The 21,500-nt window shown below is 37.3% G+C and overlaps 1 protein-coding gene across 12 annotated transcripts in view; it reads left to right on the top strand.

The window, feature by feature from the left end:
* Positions 1–21,125, top strand: part of bun (TSC22 domain family member bunched) — a 104,217-nt gene extending 83,092 nt beyond the window's left edge. For 11 of the 12 annotated variants that reach the window (XM_070211806.1, XM_017156585.3, XM_017156587.3 and 8 more), the window contains one exon: positions 18,465–21,125. In XM_070211806.1, the coding sequence (XP_070067907.1) occupies positions 18,465–18,932 (468 nt within the window). In that variant the 3' untranslated portion in view covers positions 18,933–21,125. Of the gene's footprint in view, positions 1–15,359; positions 15,998–18,464 lie in introns of those variants that run through there. The other variant, XM_017156599.3, reaches the window with a different exon arrangement.
* The last annotated feature ends 375 nt before the right edge of the window (positions 21,126–21,500 follow it).

Here is a 21,500-nt window from a genome sequence, read left to right as displayed (position 1 = left end):
AGCTCCCTTCCCAACGGCGCTTATCAGGCTTTTGTCTTGTTTACAAAATGGCAGACTGTTTTTTCTGCTTATCTCACAACCGCCAGCAAATGCCACACTTCAAATATGCCATAAATTGTTTGCCAATTCAAGAGCAAATAAAGTCAAAAATGTGAAAAAATATAAGAATACAGCGATTGTGTTTGCATTGAGATAATTATTGAAATTACTCAACTCAATCACCACCGAAATGAAATTGGCTTTGGGGCCGCCTTTGTATGGTTTTTTTTGTGACACATTGCTAGACAAATCTCCGTCTTTTGATATCTTTTTCACTTTGAAAGTCTGCAAATGATTATTGTTATTAGAAACAAGTTTATTTTTACTCACATGATCTATTTCAGACACTCATATCATGATGGTCGATTACATTTCCCACCAGGTGTAGCCTCAATTTTATTCACGAAAGTTCTCTAACCCCTGGCAGATGTCGCATATCATTCATAATTTAGGACACTTCCCATTTCTTGATCTGCTTTCGTATACATATCATGGTATCATAGTATATAAACTCATTCCGTTCGGTTCAGTTGTCACGTAGTGGACATGAGCACACAGATTGCGGATTACGGACTGCGGATTTTGCGGATTGTGGCGTATTAGCTGAGTCAGAAGAAGGAGATGAATTTTTTAGTCATTTTTGTGGCCTACGCGCCCAACAAAGGCGCGTCAAATAAAATAAAATGTAATTTATTTGCAGCAGTCTCTTTGCGACAGTCTTTTCCTGTTTTACAAATGCGAAGTACATACATCAAATAACAAATGAGACGGCGGAAGTGTTTTGCTTCCTTAAACAATCGTTTTTTGTTTATTTTCCCTTTATCACTTATCAATCAAGTCAAGTGACGTCACTGATTTTCGTTCTTTTGCGCATTTCTTGGTTTTATTTTTCTGCTCGCCTTATATGGAAGCAAATTTAAATGATGATAGGTCCCACAACAGGCGATCGACGCCAGCTCCATAAAGTACAATCTCTAGCCTATATAGTCTATAGGGAATACTTGACAGCCACTCACACGCTCCAATTTCTGTGGTAATCTCTCTTCCCTCTTCATATCACTGCCAATCGGTGATGAAAACAAGTTTTCTTCAAATAGAAACAAACACAATAGAAATGTTAGCGCCAATGATTAAGTATTTCTTTTCATTCCGAGTCTAGCGATAAGGTTTTTAGGTTATACTAATATTTAATAATTGATTTGAACTGGCGCAAAACAATAAACGCAGAGGAAAATATAATAAACTTATCAGCCAGCTGCAAATGCTAGAGTAGATTTTAGTCAAGGTAAGAGATGTAAGCAAAACCTTGATGGGTTATTGTTTATGATAATGCGCGATGAAGGTTTGACTGAATTTATTGACAATTTAATAGGTCAAAACCCGTTTGTTTTTTGTAATTTCTCTTTAAAAATATTTATAAAGCCCAATAAAAACCCATTTCCCCAGGCAGCTTTCGATTCTTCGCAATTCGGAAATCATAAACACCCAAAATTTCCTAACCACTCTCAATGGTCGAAGAAAAAGTTGTGAAAAACAACAAGATAACGGTGATAAGTTGATTTGCTAAGACAACTTAATGAGTTAATGACATTTATGAAGCTTTATTTCGCCCGATATGCGGATCGAAAGGCTTGACTTTTGTCGAGCCCCTGGCTGGATGACTTTATTCTTTGACTTTAGTGAAAAACAAAATGCAGAACTCATAAACAAGACCATAAAAAGCATGACAGATAAGATAAAAATAAAATAATAAACACATTGGCCTGGTCGGGTTGTGTTGGGTTTTACCGACATCGAGCGGGCTCTCGTATTTGTGCAAGTGTGGGGAGTTTCTTAGCTAAGACGAAGTGAGAAAACAAGCCTATAGAATAGTGTTAAATAATTTACTTTTCCTCGACAGCCAGACATCAGGCGATAAGAAATAGCAGACAATTGGTTATGGGGAAAAAACGATGATGGTTGGTTGCATAACATAGGCACAAAAGTTACCAGAAAGGCATCTATAGGATGGGTAAATATCGATCCCTCGTTTCAGACTTCGGGCTTCAGGCTGTTTATCTCTGGCACACAAAAGCGTGTTCTGGCCACGTGCCTTTCGGAGGTCTTTTTTACCTGATATCTTACATGATCCCAATGGCGCTGGAATCACAGTTGTCCGAAACGATTCATTTACGGGTCTGTCCAAGTATCCATAACCAATGCTCAAGTAGTTACAAGTTATCATTATCCATCTCTGGCTGTATCTTGATCTATCGCCCAGTCAGTCTAATTGCATTGACAATGCACAGCACCGCAATTTTTAAACAATTGACGTCAGAAATCGATACTGTATTGTGGGTCGGTCAGTCAGTTAGTCGGTCGGTCGGTCGTTTTTTTCTTTCTAAGCCCAAACGGTTCGGGCTAATTAGACGTGGCACTGCAGCAAAGGCTCCCGCTGAGTCGCCGTTGGCGCTGCGTGTCTATCAGACGATCTAGTCTGGTCTATAGTTTATTACTATAGTTCTGGTGATGGACTCGTGACCCAAGACAATGCACGAAAAACAATCGAAAGTAAAAAATCTAGAGTCGGTTGACCTGAAAAGTACTACTTGACCTTAATTGGTTGGTGAGTACATTATAAAGTGTCTAAAAAGGGTAACTAAATATAAACGCAATTTAATTTTATAAGCGATTGTTGTACAATAATTTATTAATCGATAGTTATCGGTTGATAATCGAAACTTTTATAAGTACATATCTTCAGATAATACTATTATATATTAATATTTGTTTGGTTTTTGCCGATAATTACACTGTGCAGCATTTTTAGTGCTTTTTAAATTTACCTCGATGGATGCTATATTTTTGGATTCGTTACGAATTCCCAAGTTAAACTGCGTTTTCCAAAAAGTTCCCCGACGCAAGGATTCTTAGCAGAAGGACCTCAAAGTTCGAAAAATGCTGAAATTGGCCAACTTTGCGGAGCTCTCAGAGGCTCTCTCTGCGTTAGGAAAACGTTTAACTTGGGAATTCGTAACGAATCCAAAAATATAGCATTCATCGAGGTTCATTTTTGATGCTGCATAGTGTTATCGATCTGTAATTACATACGTTTTAAAACCGATAATTTGGGACTTTATATGCCACAAAAAAATTAAAATCAAACTAGTACTAACTGTTGCATCACTGCTATTAGAACACATTAAATGTCATGCACTGGACTTTGTCACAGCCACCGTGCTGACGTCATGTATTCAGACTCAAATTGCGTCACAGCGTGCAGTATCACAATGCCCGGATAATGATCTCTGCGCTATTGTAATGCATAATATGTTGTGGAAACGTTTTACACGAATTCAACAGAGAAGATTTCTTTAGAACTCGAAGAAATTCGATTCTGGCCTTTTGTTTTGTATTCCCCCATCCGTCGAGGTCGGCGACTTTCAATTCACGCGAAATGCAAGAACGAAAAACGGTGGGAAATTAAGGGGGGAAGGTAGTAGCACAGAGAAAGGTAATAAGGCAATGAGCTAGCATTTCCCAAACGGCGATGAGCTCACCCTTCCACCCCAACTCACCCAATCCGCCTAATGACTCACAAATGCCACAATTTAGCGAGAAAATTTCACTGCAATTAGAGTTCATGCGAGCTAAGTTCCCCCGAATCGAACTTTGTGTTTCAGCAACCTTCAAGGCTGAATCCCCGTGGGTGTTTTGCAATCGGGTGTGAAGTTCGGGCGTTTTTGTGTAAGAGATTTTTGTTTGCAACGCCGAGAGCCTTGTTGTGCTAGGTTGAAACGAGTTTCGTCTCTTGCCCCTTCTAAAATCCAAGCTAAACACTCTCGACCGGACCAGACGTTCAACATTTTATTTATATTTTTTTTTGTTTTTCGCACCCAGACGACCGAGTACGAGATAGCCTTTAGTTTAAGTTGCAATTGTCGTTCGAGCTGCCCGCTGTTTTTGTTTGTACGTGCATTGCAGTTCCAAAAGTGGGTCAGTTTTATCGCCAATACATGTCTATATGCCCATATACACACATTTATAGACCCGGTGCAGTTGATTTTCGTTTATGTTGACTTGCTGTTGCCAAGCGCTCTCAATTTTCACGAAATACAAATGCAAAATGCAACAAACTTTGCGACTGCGGTCGTTACTGGACAAAGGTGCGCTGTGAGTGTCTGAAATTCAAAGATCATTTAGAGTTGAGTCTATAATTCCTCTTCCACCCCCCAACAAAAAATTGGTTTTAATATTCCCACCACAACCAAATCCTGGAACCGCCCTTTTCCCTGATTTCATTTAATGAAATGTATAAACCAGGGATCGCAAGTAAGAGTTACTTTTTTAAAAAAATTGACAAATAAGTTTTATTTTTCAATTTTTATTATAAAAGTTGACAAATAACTCTTATGCTTCAATTTTTATTATAAAAATCAACAAATAAGAGTTATTTGTCAACTTTTATAATAAAAATTGAAAATAAAGATTGAATTGATATAACTCTTGAACTGTACGGTACATTGGTTTACAATTTATATATATATAATCTACGCTTTAATACCTTTCTGTTGATATGCCATATGTCCCCAAAATATTTTTTATAATAATAATATTTGTTACATCATAAAAAATATTTTGGGGACATATGGCATATCAACAGAAAGGTATTAAAGCGTAGATTATATATATTTAAATTTTAAACCAATGTACCCCACTGTTTAAGAGTTATTTCAATTCAATCTTTATTTTATTATAAAAGTTGACAAATAACTCTTATTTGTTGATTTTTATAATAAAAATTGAAGCATAAGAGTTATTTGTCAACTTTTATAATAAAAATTGAAGCATAAGACTTATTTGTCAACTTTTATAATAGAAATTGAAAAATAAAACTTATTTTACTTATTTTTTTAAAAAAGTAACTCTTACTTGCGATCCCTGGTATAAACAAATGTGATTTCCATTGCAGTTGCTACAGTAAAAACAAACCTAATATTGCATTCCGCCAAGAGCACTTCAACTCCCATTAGAATTGATAAAGCGAAGAATCATAAGGGAATTCTGCTTTATCTGCACACTTTTGGGAATTGGCCCTGTCTGTGCATTTGTTGAACTTATCGAGGAATTTCAAAAGCCCCAAGGTCCGAAATGTGAAGTGGACTTTTGTCTATTTAGATTATTGCTAAATATCAAAAAATTCGATTATTAAAGAGGGGGTGTATGTGGGTGTCTGTCTACAAGAACTACATTTTATTTTAATTTCATATATTAGCATGCAATTAGCCAACAATTTGCCTGCCAAAACATTTTCCTCAATATCAAAATTAATTAGACATCATCGGCGCATCACAAGGCAATGAATTTGGTTGGATGCTGTTTTCATCCATCTATCTCTGCTTTGGCAGCCAGTTTCCTGTCTGCTTTAATGCGGAACTTAAAGCCACATTAAAAATGCCTAATGTTTGCCAAAAACATTTTCTAATTCACAACACTTTGACTTTCAGCCATAGATATTTATGCGTGGCTTTTATTTTTCTCTTGGCAGTGTTAAATATTAAACAAGTTTGGTGAACGTCACAAACTGGTTGTGACGTGTGGTTAAATAAAAACGAAGTAAAATTAATAGCATTAGGCGCAGTCGGTCGATTTGAACGTTTTGTCTTCGGTTAATCCCCCAGTCGGGCAAGTCAATGTGATAAATGCGGCTTAGATGTATTGACCTTTGTGCCATATACGCTGAACTCTAGCCGATATCTTCCGTCTTTGTTCGCTACAAACAATCACATTCACAATCAGGCGAGAAAAATCATTAAAAAAGCGCTTTTAAAATGCAGGAAGCAAAGCTCAATGTATTCTTAATCGCTTTTAATTTGCAAACATGTGCGCTGATGATAAATCAAGCAAAACAAAAGGTAATCAAAAGTAAACAGAAAGTAAGCAAAAGATGAACCCTGAAAAGTGTTTTTCAACTTTAGCAGTGGACAGCAACCACCTCTGTCCTAGACCTTCCTGCCCTCTTTGACCTTTGGAGTCGTCGTCGTGGTCGTCAAACTATATCTAAAATGTTTGTGGGAGGTGTGTCCAAAGAAAAAAAAACAAAAAAGGCGTGCTTAACAGAAACGATTTCTCCCCTCGGGTAAACAATTATTTTTTTGGCCCATGGCCTGTGTGCCACTTTGCACAACAACTAAATATGTCAATCAGCTGTCCACCTGTCACACACAACTGTACTTGACAACCACTAAAGTTTTTCAATTTTTGCCCATTTTTTTCCGATTCTCCAATCGTGTTGCCATGCAAACAGAAAACTCGGCAAAATTATTCATTCACGCAAAAATTGTTTAAAGTCAAAATGAAAATATGATTGGGAAAATGACAAAAACAGTTGCTGACCTAATTATACATTTTTTATTTTCGCCATACGAAAAAGCTCCCAATACAACATACAAAAATTGACTAAAAACGCTATAAATAAACGAGAGTTTATATTTTTTGCTAAAGCTTTTATCTTTTGCATTTATGCCGCCTGCTTATATATTTTAAGTAATTTATTATCGCTAAATTGATGGCAGCAATTTGTCTGGTTCAGGGTCCGATTTGTGGATTGGTTTTCGGGTTTTCGCCGGCACTTGCTTTCTAATTGGGTTAGTGACATCACAGCGAGGGAGCTAAAAACCAGTTTGGCAAAGAGTTTTAAGTTGTTCAATTGCGGGTTGTTTATATGTGGGCTACCTGATAGATTTGCCAATGAATTCGGACAGGGATATAAAATTGGTTTAACGATCTCAGATCTCGGATAAGTTTCGGGTTTACTCCGAGTCAAGGATGGCCAATTACTTTGCTTTTGATTTCGAAATTGAGGTAATCAAATTGTAAAGTTTTGAAACTTTTAAATAACATTTGTTAATTCTTTGAAAAAAAAACTGCAACTATCACACCTAATCATATTGTTTTCTGCCTATTTAAATCTAAAAACTTTAGGGGATCCCCATTCAATTTCTCTTTGATATTTAATCGGATCATTAATCATTGCCAAAAGCCGAGACAAAAACTATTCATAACAAGCCTACAGCCAGTCCAATCGGGCCAATTAAGTTTTCCATTTTAAAATATTTTCAAGTGCATTGCTGACATAAATTGATTGTAAATGGCAGCGCCATCGACTGATTTAAATACACATGCGTTAATCGATTTGAGTTGAGGTGCGACTTTAGTCTTTTCTTTATTTTGGGGACCTGTTTGACAACATACTTGCAAATGATCTGAACTGGACCCAGCTGATCTCACATCTCAGATCTCAGCTGAGTTCGAGAAAATCAGAAATGCGCTGCGTGTGCGTGGCGTGCGCGTTGGCAATTGGCCGAGACACACCTACCTACCTTACCTGTGAGTCCGTCGGACTTATACGTATGATTTAAATTTGGCCATGATCGAACGCCACCAACGCGAAACGCGTTTCGCTCGAGACATGGCGATCTCTTTCTCTCTCATCGTTAAACATAAAAACAGATTTTGCAATGGATGATTAATTTGTGTGTTGGTTTATTTGTTTTTATTCCCTGCCTTTGTCTTTGGCTTTATTTTTGGGCCTTTTGCATTTTAATTGACACCAATATGTCATTTGAAACAATACGAAACGAGCTGGCAATTTGAGGCCCCCACAGAAAGTTTATTCCGACCTAAGCATTTCTATTTTGTTATGGCCGCCACAAAACACTACGAAAACAAAACGCCAATAAATATATCAAAGATACATGTGTGTGTGTTTATATCTGTGTGCTTAGACCCCCATATAAAACTGTGACGACTTTAGCTTCCGCATTATAACTCAACTAAAGACCTATTGAGAAACTTTTGTCTGGCCAAGAATGGCGGGGAAAATTCCGTTTGAGAAATTCTTGGGGAAATATGTCAGAATGTTAATTTATTTGGGAAGCATTCCAAAATGAAAGAGATCATTCAAAATATAAAGTTTCGTTCTAGATAGTGGTACTGGTTAAATGGACCAATAACCGAATCAGAATGGATTCAATGCAGAATTAAATTTGGTTACTACTGGCTAAAAGCCGGTTCATAACCGACTTTAAATCAATTCATAAAAATATAGCCAATTAAATCGAATCATCAATTTTTAACCATGTTCATAAACATGATTAAGAGCAAAACAACAAAATATTTGTTTTTAAAAATATTCCCCAACATATTTACTATATTCCTAGAAATTTATTTTCCCGCTGACAGCATTATTTATTTGTCTAAGAAAAAATTCGACAATAATTTTGTTTACATATTTTTGACACTCTTTATTCTGCTTCTTCTCTTTGCAGGTAAGCAAAACAAAATTTCATAAAATTAAGACAGCAAATTTTGTTGTTCTTTGGTCAGCGTAAGTCAATTAGTTAACCCACGTATATAGACAATCAGTTGATATTCCTTTGAGACAGTTAAAATGATTCCACACAGAAATTGAATAAATTCCAATCAAAACAAAAGGGGAAAAATAATGGAAAAAATTCCACTCAATAATTGAAGGAATGAAAATTATGTTGACATATTTGAATAGTTCTTGTTAGGGTAGGACAACAACAATATATGGTCAAAAATAGATAGAAAACATTATTAGCAAAACAAAATAATTAAGCTTTTTCGCGTTTTTCATCCCCAAAATATATCATCCCAATAGAGCATGATAAAATAATATTTTTTTTCAAGAATCGATGTCTTAAATACCCTATTTTTGCGTTCTACTTCTTGTGAAGCATTCCCTGTTTTACGTATTGCTCTCAAATAGAGTAACCCTTTTTGGTATAGGGTATACAGAAATGTGCGAATCAGAAGAAGGGGGAACTGAACTATTTTGCTGAAAGCTTTAAGGTCCCCCATTTGGGTGCAGAACACTAAATAGTAAACACACAAATCGAATGATACTCACACACAGACTTATATCAAATAGTGTTATTGTGACTGCCTCGATTGGCCTTGAATAATTCATGATTATTTGTGGGCATTTTTTTTTTGTCCGCTTTCGAGTTTTAATTTTTCATTAATGGTTGTTTTTGTGTGCTCTTCATTTTGTTTTGTTTGCTGTTCTCTTTTTTTTGTGATTCCTCTTTGTTCTGCTTATTTGTTTACCAAGTTTTGAGACCCTTTTGGCAGAGGTGGAAAAAGAACTTTTGATTTGTGATATAGGTTTAATGGTATTCTGGGAAGTCACAATAGAAAACAATATCCAGGGGTAGCTACTCTATGTTTCTGGCCCGGCTTAATTTTTTTACTATTCCTCAACTGTTATGGATACTTTTGGAATTTTTTTTATAGAATTATATTCAATAATACCCAAGAATGGCCCAAATATTTAAAAAAAAACGGGAATTTGATTAATGTTTTCACATATACCTTCAAAATAATTAAAATATATTTTAAAATATTTGACAGCTTCAACACATGTTAGTTTGTTCAGCGTTCCATGCCAACGATTTCAATTAGGTTAATTTTATGAGTAATTGGTTTTTGGCGTGTTTGTCCTTAACCCAAAACTTGTCGCCAATTGCCAACTAAATTCTCCGAAAGTTTTTCAATTAAATTATAGTTCAAAAAATGGTCACAAGGATAAGAGGCAAGAACAAATTGAATGCAAATTCAATGAGATTTTATTATTAAACCAAAATAAACAAGAGAAAGAAGCAAGAAACAAACAAAAAATAGAAGCATCGGAAAAATTCAGGTCAAGATGAAAGTCTATTCAACCGAATTGCTTAAAAATAAACCAAGAAAGTGATATATATATTTATATTCGAGATAAATTGGTTATATAGAAAGGATTTCCAAGTAATGTTAGACATATTTTCAAGCGTATAAACCTTGAAAAGTCGAGACATTTTCCCGATGCTTGACACTCGCCCAGAAGTTAATTAGCCACACGTGCCGGTGGTCGTATCTTTTTACAACAAATTCGTGCGAGTTCGAATGCAATTAGCGGTCGGGCCCCTACCTGTATCTTTGTCTACCTGGGACTTCCATCAGTGGGTGATGAGGATCGAGGATCATAAAACGATTTAATGGCTCGACCGAAACTGCAGCAGCCGGACGATTTAAATGCAATTTGCGCTTTTATTTTTATCTTTTTCCTGCCCCGGCTGACGCATTAGTTTCACAAGTGAAAAACGAGTATTTGAAAAATCTTCTATGACCTGTTGCGGGTAATTCAGAAGTGGTAAGGAAAAAATAAAATAAATATGGACCATCAATTACGGGTTGTGCTCTTGAGGAGGGAAGCCCTCCTAGTAGCTAGTTAATACTATAATTTGTAAATATTTTATTCAAGGAGTCGTAGTTTTAGTCTTACGAGGCTACCAATGCTATTGAATCCCTGAAAATGACGCAGAGAACAAAGGACACTGCCATCTCCTTCAAGATAACACCAATGTTTTTAAACAGATCTACAATCCTTCACTAGCTTCACTAGATCACCAAACGAACTGTAAGCTCCCGGTTTTAGTGAAAACTGGCACCTCCGCCAATTTTTCAGCCCAGCACTATGGAAATATTTCAAATTATATTAAATCGTTACGTACCACTCAAGTCAGGACACAAAGCTAATAGTTCCGAACAAAATATTTCAAATTTAAATATTTATGATGATTTCTTCACTAAACAAATAGTTCCTTGACCAAATTCAGGTCTCGTTTGTTAGTTTTTCCTTCTCCCTAGTTCACCTTTTCTTTTTTGTCTGATCACGCCACACCTGTCGATCATCTGTTTGCAATTTCCGAAAACTGAATATATTTTTTGCTGGTGCCAAATAGCGTCCCAGACAAATGTTTGTCATAGTCAAAGAAAGGGAAACCGTTTGATGGACATATTGACAGACAGCTGCTTGGACTTGTACTGACTGTTATATACATATAAACATATATAGTCGATTGTATGTATTATTTTCAAGGTGTTCCCTTGGCCGCTCAACACAAATAAAGGCTCTTATCAACTAAATAAGAAAACGGAACTACTGAATGTGCTTATCAAAATATATATGATCAAAAGCCAGCTAATCGCCAAACGAAACTTGTTCTAAGCAGACTCAACTCAACAGCGAATTCTTGGTTTTGATTTTTATTCGATTTTTTGTTGTTGTTACACAGCTGCTGACGTATGGCTGGCTGCTAAATGGCGGACAATTGAAATAAATTAAAAGCAAATCAAAAGCGAAAATTGTCAGAAGCAGCAGTCTCCAGTTAAAAAACCGAACCACTATCAACTCATCTGCTTATGAGTCGCCCTTATCAGCTTGCCTTTATGTCTAGCTAAGCTTCATATGCGATTTATTTAATGTTCTTCCTTATCAGCCAGCTATTCCCACTTCCATCTTGCGTGATTCGCTTGTCCAAAGGCAAATAGAACGAACATATTCTATGGAAATAGTACGTGAAATCATTTTTTCTATCTGCCTTTTAACATCAACAAAGTTTGTTTACCTCAAAAAATGGGCCTATCAAAAATCGGGAAACGAAAAAATATCAGCACTGTATTTTGCGTGGGCTTGTTGAATTCTTTAAAAGTATATATAAATTTCAAATGATTTATTTAAACTAGGCCAGTGATAGTTTTTTCGTATACCCAATAATTGCCAATATATTTTTTTGACTGGCGCGTGTCTCGTTGGCTTTCATCCATTTTGAAGGCACGTGGATTGAATGGGAGCAGGGGAGGATCCTCTGACTAAACTCTGCTCTCACAGAGTCTTATCAATTTGTTCTGAGCCGTCAGTCGGTTGTAATTGTCTAATTGTCTATATCAGATACTGATACTGAGAGACACACGCGATCGCTTTTCTCCTTTTCAATATAAGGAAATCACTAATCAAAACATTTTCTGTCGATTGGCCAAAGTAAAAAAGTGGAATTTCTAAACGAGCTCAATAAAGTGTACTTACAAATATATTGAGCAGATAACAGAGAACAGTTTGAGTATGGAATGGATATTGGAATTTGATAGGAATTGTTGAGATTCTTTCGATATATCTTAGCATTTATAGTATAGTATTTCTTATTCTATTAAAGTAACTTGTACTGTAATAAAAACCTCTTCATATGTTTTGTGGCCAATGGAAACTTACCAATCAATTTGAATAAATTTTCCACTGGTATCTTGAGCATCTCCTCTTGAGATCTCAGCCTCTTTAAAAGTCAGACAAACGACTCTTGATATATGAATTGTTAGCTTAAATTTGAAATAAATAATAAACAATATTTTTCCACTGCCAGTTGGTATCTTCGCCCCCTTTTCTGTCGGACTCTCTGAGTAGAGGAAAACACTTGTAAATTTCCACTGGCTTTGAGACTGCCTGTCGCGCCTTTCCCTTTTCCTTGGCCCACCCCCCCCTTTCGTTTTAAGGTGCACCTTTGGCTACCACATTTGTTATGGATTGTATGTTATGTCGGAGACTGCGGGACTTTGCCCCCCTTACCCATTACTCCAGGTTCTCGCTTTTATTGCCCTGTTTTTGAGGATTGCAACTTAGACAACCTGACAAGCGGTTGTTGTAGGTTTTATACGGCGATAACCTATCTTATCAACACTCTGGCCTATGGAAACCAATTAAAACTCGTTCAAATGGCCCCAAAGTCCAGTACTAACTATCTACAAAAACAATTGCCATTAAATCTAAAAATTTTCCCACACACAAAACCACCCCGACTTTCCCCGTTGATCTTCAAAACAACTTGACACGCGCCTCTAAATGAATCAGAATTAATTGTGTTGCATGTGAAACAAGTTCTTTATCTCGATGACACGCTATAAATGTCAAAAAAAGCAATGTAATATTTTTGTTTCTTTATCATTAACTAAGATGTTTTAGACCTTATATGGGAATCTACATTTTCTTATGGGAAACGTATTTAAATGTTATAACAAAAAAAAAAAGGATTTTTCTCTGCGGTTTATTAATTGTAAATATTTTGATTTTTATTTGAGAAGTGATATTTTCGATAAATTTTCGATAAATTTTCGATAAACACATCACACCAAAGAGTCAACAACCACCACACCCATCAAAACTCACCACATATTTACGAACACGTGTTGGGGGCGTGCGAAAATCAACAACGAAGTCAACAACGAAATCAACAACTGAAATGCTGTAATTTTCCACACCCTTTTTCTTTTTATTTTCTCGGATTTTTCAAATATTTTATAACTTTTCCGCATGTGTACAAATTTATTATGAGTGTCCGAGTGGGAGGGGGGATGATTTGCTCGCCACCACCCACCTCCCCTTGTTATCACCCTTCTTTGGGATGTGGTCAGGCTATTACAAAACATTTTGACTTGTTATTGTTGCTCGCTCGCTCTATCTCGGCTTTCCTCTCGCTCGCACCACCCCCTCCTCGGCTGAGTTTCAATTTTTATTGATTGCCAGACGCGGCGACGATTTCGAAATTTTCATTTGTTGATTCAAAACACAAATACAGAAACAAAGAATGTGCATTGCTATTGTTGTTTTGATTTTGTATGCAATATATGTGGCACTTTAATGAACATTGTTTACATATACAGTCGTCAACAAATGCATGCAAAATCTGAGTGTACAGAAAAACTGTTAGAACTGACACAAGCCAGCCGCATAGGAAAGTTTTTTGAATGACTTTAGAATTTTCCGAATTGATTAGCTCTTTTTGACGCAAATTTCTCGCATTTTGTAGATTAATATTAACTACAACGTATTTGAAATAATTCTATATATTTTTGTATTAACAAATATTGAACTGGTAAGACTTCCATAGTCCATTAATGGGCTTTTAAATATTGTTAGTGCTTGTATCCCTTTTATACGGAATCGGTTTTCTCCATTAACATCTTTAGTGCTCCTAAGGGTCCCTAAAAATCTGAAACAGACGCCCCTTTTCACTCAACATTCTCAGCTTCCGAAACTCCCCTCCACCACCCCAAAAACCCAACCCATTGCTACTCCCCACCACGACCCAACCCATGACAATCCCAACTCGATCCCAGCTACGCAGTTTGCCTAGCAATTAAGAGACTTCTCTTCCTACCAACCCACGATTGTTGACATATTATTTTACAGCATGCCATTTGTTTATTTAAATGTGCATTTAATTACTGTTTTCTCCGGTGCCGGCTATTAAAAATATTGTCTTCTTTTATTTTTCTTTTATAATTTTTAACGCGGATGTTTGTTTCATTTTTGTTAAACAATTTGTTGTTGATGCGTCGCATGCCGCTCGTCAGGCTTATTGTTGGTTCCTATATAGATCGAAATCTATATGGCGTGTATGGGGATTGACAGAAAACGCTTCCTTCAACATGCGCGTGAAATCGATACGTTCCGTTCATGTTCTGCTTGTTTTTGTTTTATTTCATACATTTTGTTCTGCGGGTTCTTCAGTTTAGTCTTTTTTTCTACTTCTTTTTAAGCCCTTGAAAACTTTTTGTTTTTAGCAATTTGCCATTGCCAAAAAAAAAGGGGTTCGATTGTGTGTCAAGGCTGGGGTTACATAATATTATAAATCTAATAAACGTTGGATTTTATGGGAAAAGAATTTTTTGTATAGCTATGAAAAATAGGGATTTGTAAAAAATCCATTTGACTTTCCCTTAAATTATAATTAGATTTTGAATGGTGTAGAAACTCCTACCAATTCCACACCATAATTATGTAAAGTCTCGCATTTTATCGAGGAATTTTGTTTACTGTTTACTTCAACCGACTTAATTCGGTTGGGTGAAAACGCAATGCGCAAAAGGTAAGAAAACCCACCCCATACACACACAATCCCAGAGAAATGCCGAAGTAATCGAAAACCACCGCGTGGCAAGCGAAAAAGTATCTACAAGAACGTCCCATCAAAAAATAAAAAGAAATAAAATAAAATAAAGAGCGAGCTCGAGAAGAACTGGTGAGCGGAGCGAGTGATAAACAAAAGTGTCATAAAGTTTTTGCGTCGCAGTGGCTGAAAAAAACATATGTATATTTTTTAAATAACAAAAAACCGGCTGGCGTTCGGAAATTCAGTCAAACATTTTGGCAAATGAGCAGGCCCAAAGCCAAATATATATATGTGGATTGAATAAATAGTGGAAGTCTTTGTAAATTGATGAGAAAACACGGGGAAAGAGTGGCGCGTCAAAACAAACAGAGAGTAGCTGAGTATCTTTGTATCTGGCAAATGCTGATGGATATATCCATAGACATTCGGCCAGATACAGATACAGAAGAAAGAGAGCCGCAGAGAGAGAGAGAGCGGTTTAAAGTGCGCAATGAGAGAGGAGCCTACGCTCTTTCACTCAAAGGCACTGCCATTTCATATAAAATCAGCACTAATTGCACGCAGACGTTGAGTCGCCAGTTCAACTCGCTACACGCCACATCGCCAATACAAATTGGCTCCAGTTTTTTATATACTAAAATACACAAAAAATTACAATTACTTTATATATACCAACTAAAAAAACACACAAAAAGCCAAACCAGAGACTCGTGAATTATATTAATTCGTTTTAAGCAGACGCAAATCGCTAAAGGCAGTAAATTGAATCGAGAAAAGCTCGAATATATATCGCAAAAGCTCTGCGCCGGTCTCGTAAATCTCACAAAAAGCTAAGCAGCGAATTCAGTTATTGCTGAACTTTTGCCATACAACCTACAAACACAGCCGAAAAAGGCAAGAAAAACGAAAAATCAAGAAAGAAAAGAAGTGAAAATACAGAAATACATTTTTAAAACCAACTGTGATCCAACTGAAACTGATACAATACTTGAACAGTGCGAGAGTGGGAGAAGAAAGTCTCCGAAAAAGTAACCAAAAATATCGTTTTCGTATTAAACCCGTAAAAACCCAAAAACCAAAAGCCAAATATGATGGGCACAATGTCGCTGCGCCAGCCAGAGAATTGGCTCTACGAGATTTGGCAGAAGGGCTACGACAGCCCCTGCTATGTGATGGTGCCCAATGCAAAAGTATGTATACCTTGCAAAAAACCCCCCTCGAAAAAAACCCCAGTTTACCTTGACTAGATGCAATTCTATTGATTTTTTCGTATATTTCGTATTTTGTGAGGCTGCGCGCGTTTTGGTGGCGATTTTCTGGCGACTTTTCAATGTCGTCAAAGGCAGCCGAGAAAAAAAGAAAGGAAAAAAGAAAAGAAACGTTATTTGTGCTGTCACTTGTCAATTTATTTTCGCTGAGAAATTACTCTAACTTAAGTGCAAAAAAATGAGACACCACTTCCTTTGCTTTGAACAAAAAGAAAGAAGAGGAGTTGAGTCCTTTGTTCTTTATAACAAAGGCGTATAATTTCTACCTAAGGACCCCCGACAAGTGTACAAAAAAAAACGAAAAACCTCAATGCGGTGTCCGCCATATTTGTTTGAGAAATGCAACCGAAAAAAAAACGAACTGAGAACTGCAGGAGACTTGGAGAGAAGAGCTATCTCTGGAGAAGCGCGTGACCTGACCTGAGAAGGCAACCCAACCCGCTTCTCCAGGGCAGAGGTCTCTCTCTATTTCTCAGACTGAGTGTGTGTATCTCCCCCTCGAGTGTGTATAATTAGCATTAATATTCCCCTACCTGAGTTGAAGTTATCTTTTTAGGAGATAACCCCTAGGCTTATCTACGGAGATTTTCTTAAATCCCCTTAAGATGGTGCAAAAAGCTGATAGAGCGCAAAAGAATGGTTGAAAAACAGAAATTGTGGTACACCTGCCTTCGTTTTTGAACAACAATTTAATGATTTGGCCCCCGGGCCTCACCCTTAAATGCCATATATTCGGTGCTCGTTCGTTTTCTGTGCTTTTTTGCACCTCATTGTTAACAAGTCGAAGCGGTATCAACCGGTTTGCATTTGCTTAAAGCGGTTGCTATTGTCTCCAGTTGTCTTTTCGCTCGCCGATTCAATTCGAATCGAGTTTTATCAAATCTTTATTTCATTGTTGTTTCGTTGACTTCTAATTTTGGTAATTTTTGCACTTATTGATCGGTCAAGCGAGGGACTGTGTGTGTGGGTCTAAAAATACAGCTTTTTATTTTTATAAAAATTATTTATTAGCTCGCCTCGAAACAGGCGAAAAACGTGCAAAATTGTATTTCTTACGATTGTTTTTGGCACTGCTGCCAGAACATGCGACTTTCCGATGGCTTTCCATGCCTCATGCTCATGCTCTTTAGATATACATATATACCCACTTTATATCGTATAGAATTTGAAGTATGACTAATGAGTAAGAGGCGTACGAAATGTTCGCGCGGTTCAGAGTTCTTTAATTATTTTTTGATATTTATTTTGACTATTTAATTTGGCTTTGAGACGACTTTTCCTAGTGACGTATTGGACTTTAAATCTATTTAATCTTTAAATGTATTTAGGATTTCACATCCTTTTGCTGGTTTTGTGGGTTTCCTTTGTGAGATTTTTACTTTCAACTTGTATTTTCTGTGTTGCCTGAAAAACGAAACGAGGGCACAACAACAAGAAAATGTTGAAAGAAATTGTTGAAAGTGAAGACGACGAAAGCATCCGAGCTGACTATTTATAGAGATAGCAGTGAAGAGTAGAGAAAGAAAGAAAACTCTTTCGTGAAACGGAACTGCCGCAGGCAGCCTTTTCCTACCCGAAAACCGAACCCGGCCCCCCTTTTTCCGCCCACTGGCTTTTGGTCTATTGACATTTCACATTAAACATGGGAAAAAATCACCTGAACACGTGCCGTTAAATGCACAGAAAGAAAAAGAAAGGAACGAACCAAACGCCTATGCGATTATATCCTATTCGTCTGCACGCGTTTTCCATTCCACTTTTTCACATTCGGCTGCCTCTTTAATGGGTTTATTAAATTTTCACAAGGTGCATGACAGCCAGGTGAGCCGTGGATGGTGGATGTTGTGTGCCGACTCGATTCGGTTTGTTTCGGGGTCTCTATGACGTGTTCTGCGGCTGTGGCATTGACAATGACACGAAAGCATTTGATTCTTCGGGGAACCATTTACATTTACATTTGCACAGCAAATAAAGCGAAATGTGTAACGCGAACACGCCACATTGGGCAAACATTCGACGCTGGCACAAAATGCGATTTATGAATGGCCTGAAAAGTCGTGGGCAATGTTAAATCTCTGCAATGAGTCAGAGCCACCATGTTGAGCTCATTTACAGGTGGCAACAGGATGTTAGGTGAGCTAAACTAACAGAGGCACTCTGTTAATCTGTGGGGTAAATATAACTGATGGATGAGATTTGCATTACAAAGGGGTTTACTTAGGAATTTACTGTATACCGCAGATAAATCCCTCGATAAATTTAATATGCACTATAAATATTGTACAAATGTATCATCTTTTTAATAGTGGACTGACATTTATAAACCTAAACCGACTGCCTTGTTAAACAACTTACTTATGCCAACTTTCTCTTTGCTCTCCTCTTTCAGGATCTGGTCAAGTCGCATCTCATGATAGCGGTGCGCGAGGAGGTGGAAGTGTTGAAGGAGCGCATATCCGAGCTGATGGACAAGATCAACAAGCTGGAGCTCGAGAACAACATTCTCAAGTCGAACATACCGCAGGAGACGCTGCAGCAGCTGCAGATGCAGCTCCAGATCGCCGCCCCCCCGGCCACGCCCGCCATCCAAGCGGCGCCGGCGGTACAGAGTGCCGTTGCTCCGGCTGCCGCGGGTCAGGCAGTTCAGGGTGGCCAGCAGCAGACCGCTGGTGCGGTTGCGGTAACAGGAGTGGCCACCAGTCCAGCGTCCGCGGTGATCCCAACGATCATTCCCAATGGCAGCGCCGAGAACGGCGGAAGTGCAGTCGAGTCAGCGGCGGTATCGGTGGAGCAGCAGCAGCAGGTGACGTCAGCAGCGGCAACAGCGGTAACCACGACCAACGGTCCCATGTCCTAAGCTGTGCTGTGGCCCAAAAACACAGTGTTTGTTTTTTAAGCGCCCACGCTCTAGAATGTGGGGGAAAATGAACGTTTTTTAAGAATGTAAACTCAGCCTGGTCTCTTTCTTAGCCGGAGGAGACGGGGCCGAGGAGAGCAGCGAAAGTATTAGGTCACTAACAACAACAACAACAGCAACAGCGGGGGCAGACTCACCACCGACATGTTAAGTTCATGTTAGTGGTAGGTTAACCTGCGGTTAAGGACTGTTATGTTGTTGCTGGCTGTTAAGAAGCTGCTGCAGCCGCCGTTTTGTTAATTTCTCGATTGTGATATTTGTTTAACACACACATACAGACCACACACACACATGTACACACACACATCCATATAAAACACACACACACTCACACACAGATAGACTGCACGCTAACAGCGACTGCGGCTGGCGCTGTTAACGTCCGCTGTTAACAAGAAATGAGTGTAGAAGTTCTTTTTAACATCGCGCTGCTGCGCCTCCACTTTTTGTTTAATAATTTTTATTTTTGTTTACCCGTTTGTTTTCCACGTTGTTAACGCTACGAATAAAAAAAATTGAAAATCATAAACAAACACACCCAGAAGAACACAAACCACTCACTAAACTGGCTGCAAAATAATACTTGAGGAAAGTAGAATTTTTGGCCAACGGAGAAAGAACAACAGAATAAATACAAATCGATAAAGTGTAATAGAGTGCCAGGGAAAAAAACACAGAAGAAAGAGAGGACAGAAGGGAAATGAAAATTATGTGATAATTTGCATTGTGCAGTCAGAGACATAAGATGTAAATTGTAAAAAACAAAAGCAAAAGCAGAGAAGCGAAGGACAGGAAAGTAGGATTCAAATTTCCAAACATATTCAACATTGATCGATAAATACAAATACAATTTAATTAAACAAGAAAGGACAGCTGCTATTTTTATAATTTACTTTTAATTCTTACTTTTACTGTAAAAAAAAACACACACAGCAAATATTAACTAACTCATAAATATGAATATGTTTCAAATTAAACAAAGCGATAACAAAACACGTAGAAAATTGTAGTGATTCTAGCATATTCTCAAGCTATATTTTTAAAGATTGTAAAGCTATTCGAAAACCAGATAAAGAACAACAACCAAACAAAATGAAAGCTTATCAAAATCGTTTGTTAAACTCTTAAACTATTCGCGAAACGAAGAACCCAAATATATCTGTAAATATTGTGTAAAACTAAAAACTAAAATTGAGAACAAACTTATAAAATCACGATGATAAAGATCCAATGCAAAGAATATGAAAATACGCAAAGAACAAGATGAAAAGCTAAATTTGTAAGATGAAGAAAAACTCGTCCTATTTTTGTTATAATTATTTAGTCGATAATTTTGCATTAACCTTAGTTTGAAAATTCCTCGATGTTTATATGAAATCTGTTATAGGATTTTTTCTCCACATTATCTTTTTTGTTCCCCACCCCGCACTCTACGACCGACAAACCCAGAAGATGAACCATAAAAGAAGCTGAACTGCTGCAGCCATGAGAGGGAAGTGTGAATAACCAAAAGGGCAAAGCTCTAGAGAGTTGTCCCTGTCCGAAGTTGACCGCCCCGTAGACGCCAAGTTTTGTAGTGCCCAAATGCACTCACTCATTTGGGGCAGGGCATAAGATCCTGCCCCAAAGACAGAATGCCACACATAATGCAGCCTGCGGAGACTCAAATTGTCTAGGGCTAGCGTGGATAATACAAGAAAAGCGAATGTCCCACATCGGTGAGGAACATCCAAAATGAAAGAAGAATAAAATGTGAAGTGAAACCAAAAATAATACTCCAACTTAAGTGCCCAAAACTAGCGGTCTACGGGGCGAAACTCAACGGAAGGACAGATTAGACTGACAGACGGACGGACGGACAAACTAATGCCATCCCCCGAACCCATAGTAATTCTGTTGAAAGTATTTCCCTTTTATGATTTTCCTATTCAATTCAAAGAACCATCTTCATGCGTTTCATGTTTAGTTTTTCTCCTATGAGTTTTACGACTTAAGCCTCTTTTTAAGCTAACTATTAATTTATTAATTAGTTTGTAAGCGCAAAAATAATTAAAATAAATCTACACAAAATAACTGCAAACAACCTATATTAAAATAAAGGAAAAAATAAAATTATATTGAAAACCAAAATAATTATGACTTTTTATCAAATGCATCTGCAGAACTTGGGAAATAGGTACATAAATAAATAAATCATAAATCAGCATGCGGATAAAGAACTGATGATTGGGGGGAACAAAGACGTTCCTTATTTGGTCTCTAGATATTTCAAAATTCAGAAGAAACACTTCTGGGACAGTATATGACAAAGAAATGAAGGTTTCTTTGGTCAAAATTCTTGTTGGATATTAATATAAACCTTTTGATTTTTGTTTGTCATCCCTTCATCTGATAAAATCAGATGTGATTTGGAGCGCATGTTGTACATAACCAAAGTGATTTCGCAAAAAATATTTTAAAACATGTTTTAAAAAGTACCCTCTGCTTGCACATCTATATCTACAGCTA

This window comes from Drosophila takahashii, chromosome 2L (genome assembly GCF_030179915.1).
Source record: "Drosophila takahashii strain IR98-3 E-12201 chromosome 2L, DtakHiC1v2, whole genome shotgun sequence".
Classification (NCBI taxonomy): Eukaryota; Metazoa; Arthropoda; class Insecta; order Diptera; family Drosophilidae; genus Drosophila; species Drosophila takahashii.
Note: the sequence above shows the minus strand (reverse complement) of the source record. Positions and strands in the feature narration are given on the sequence as shown.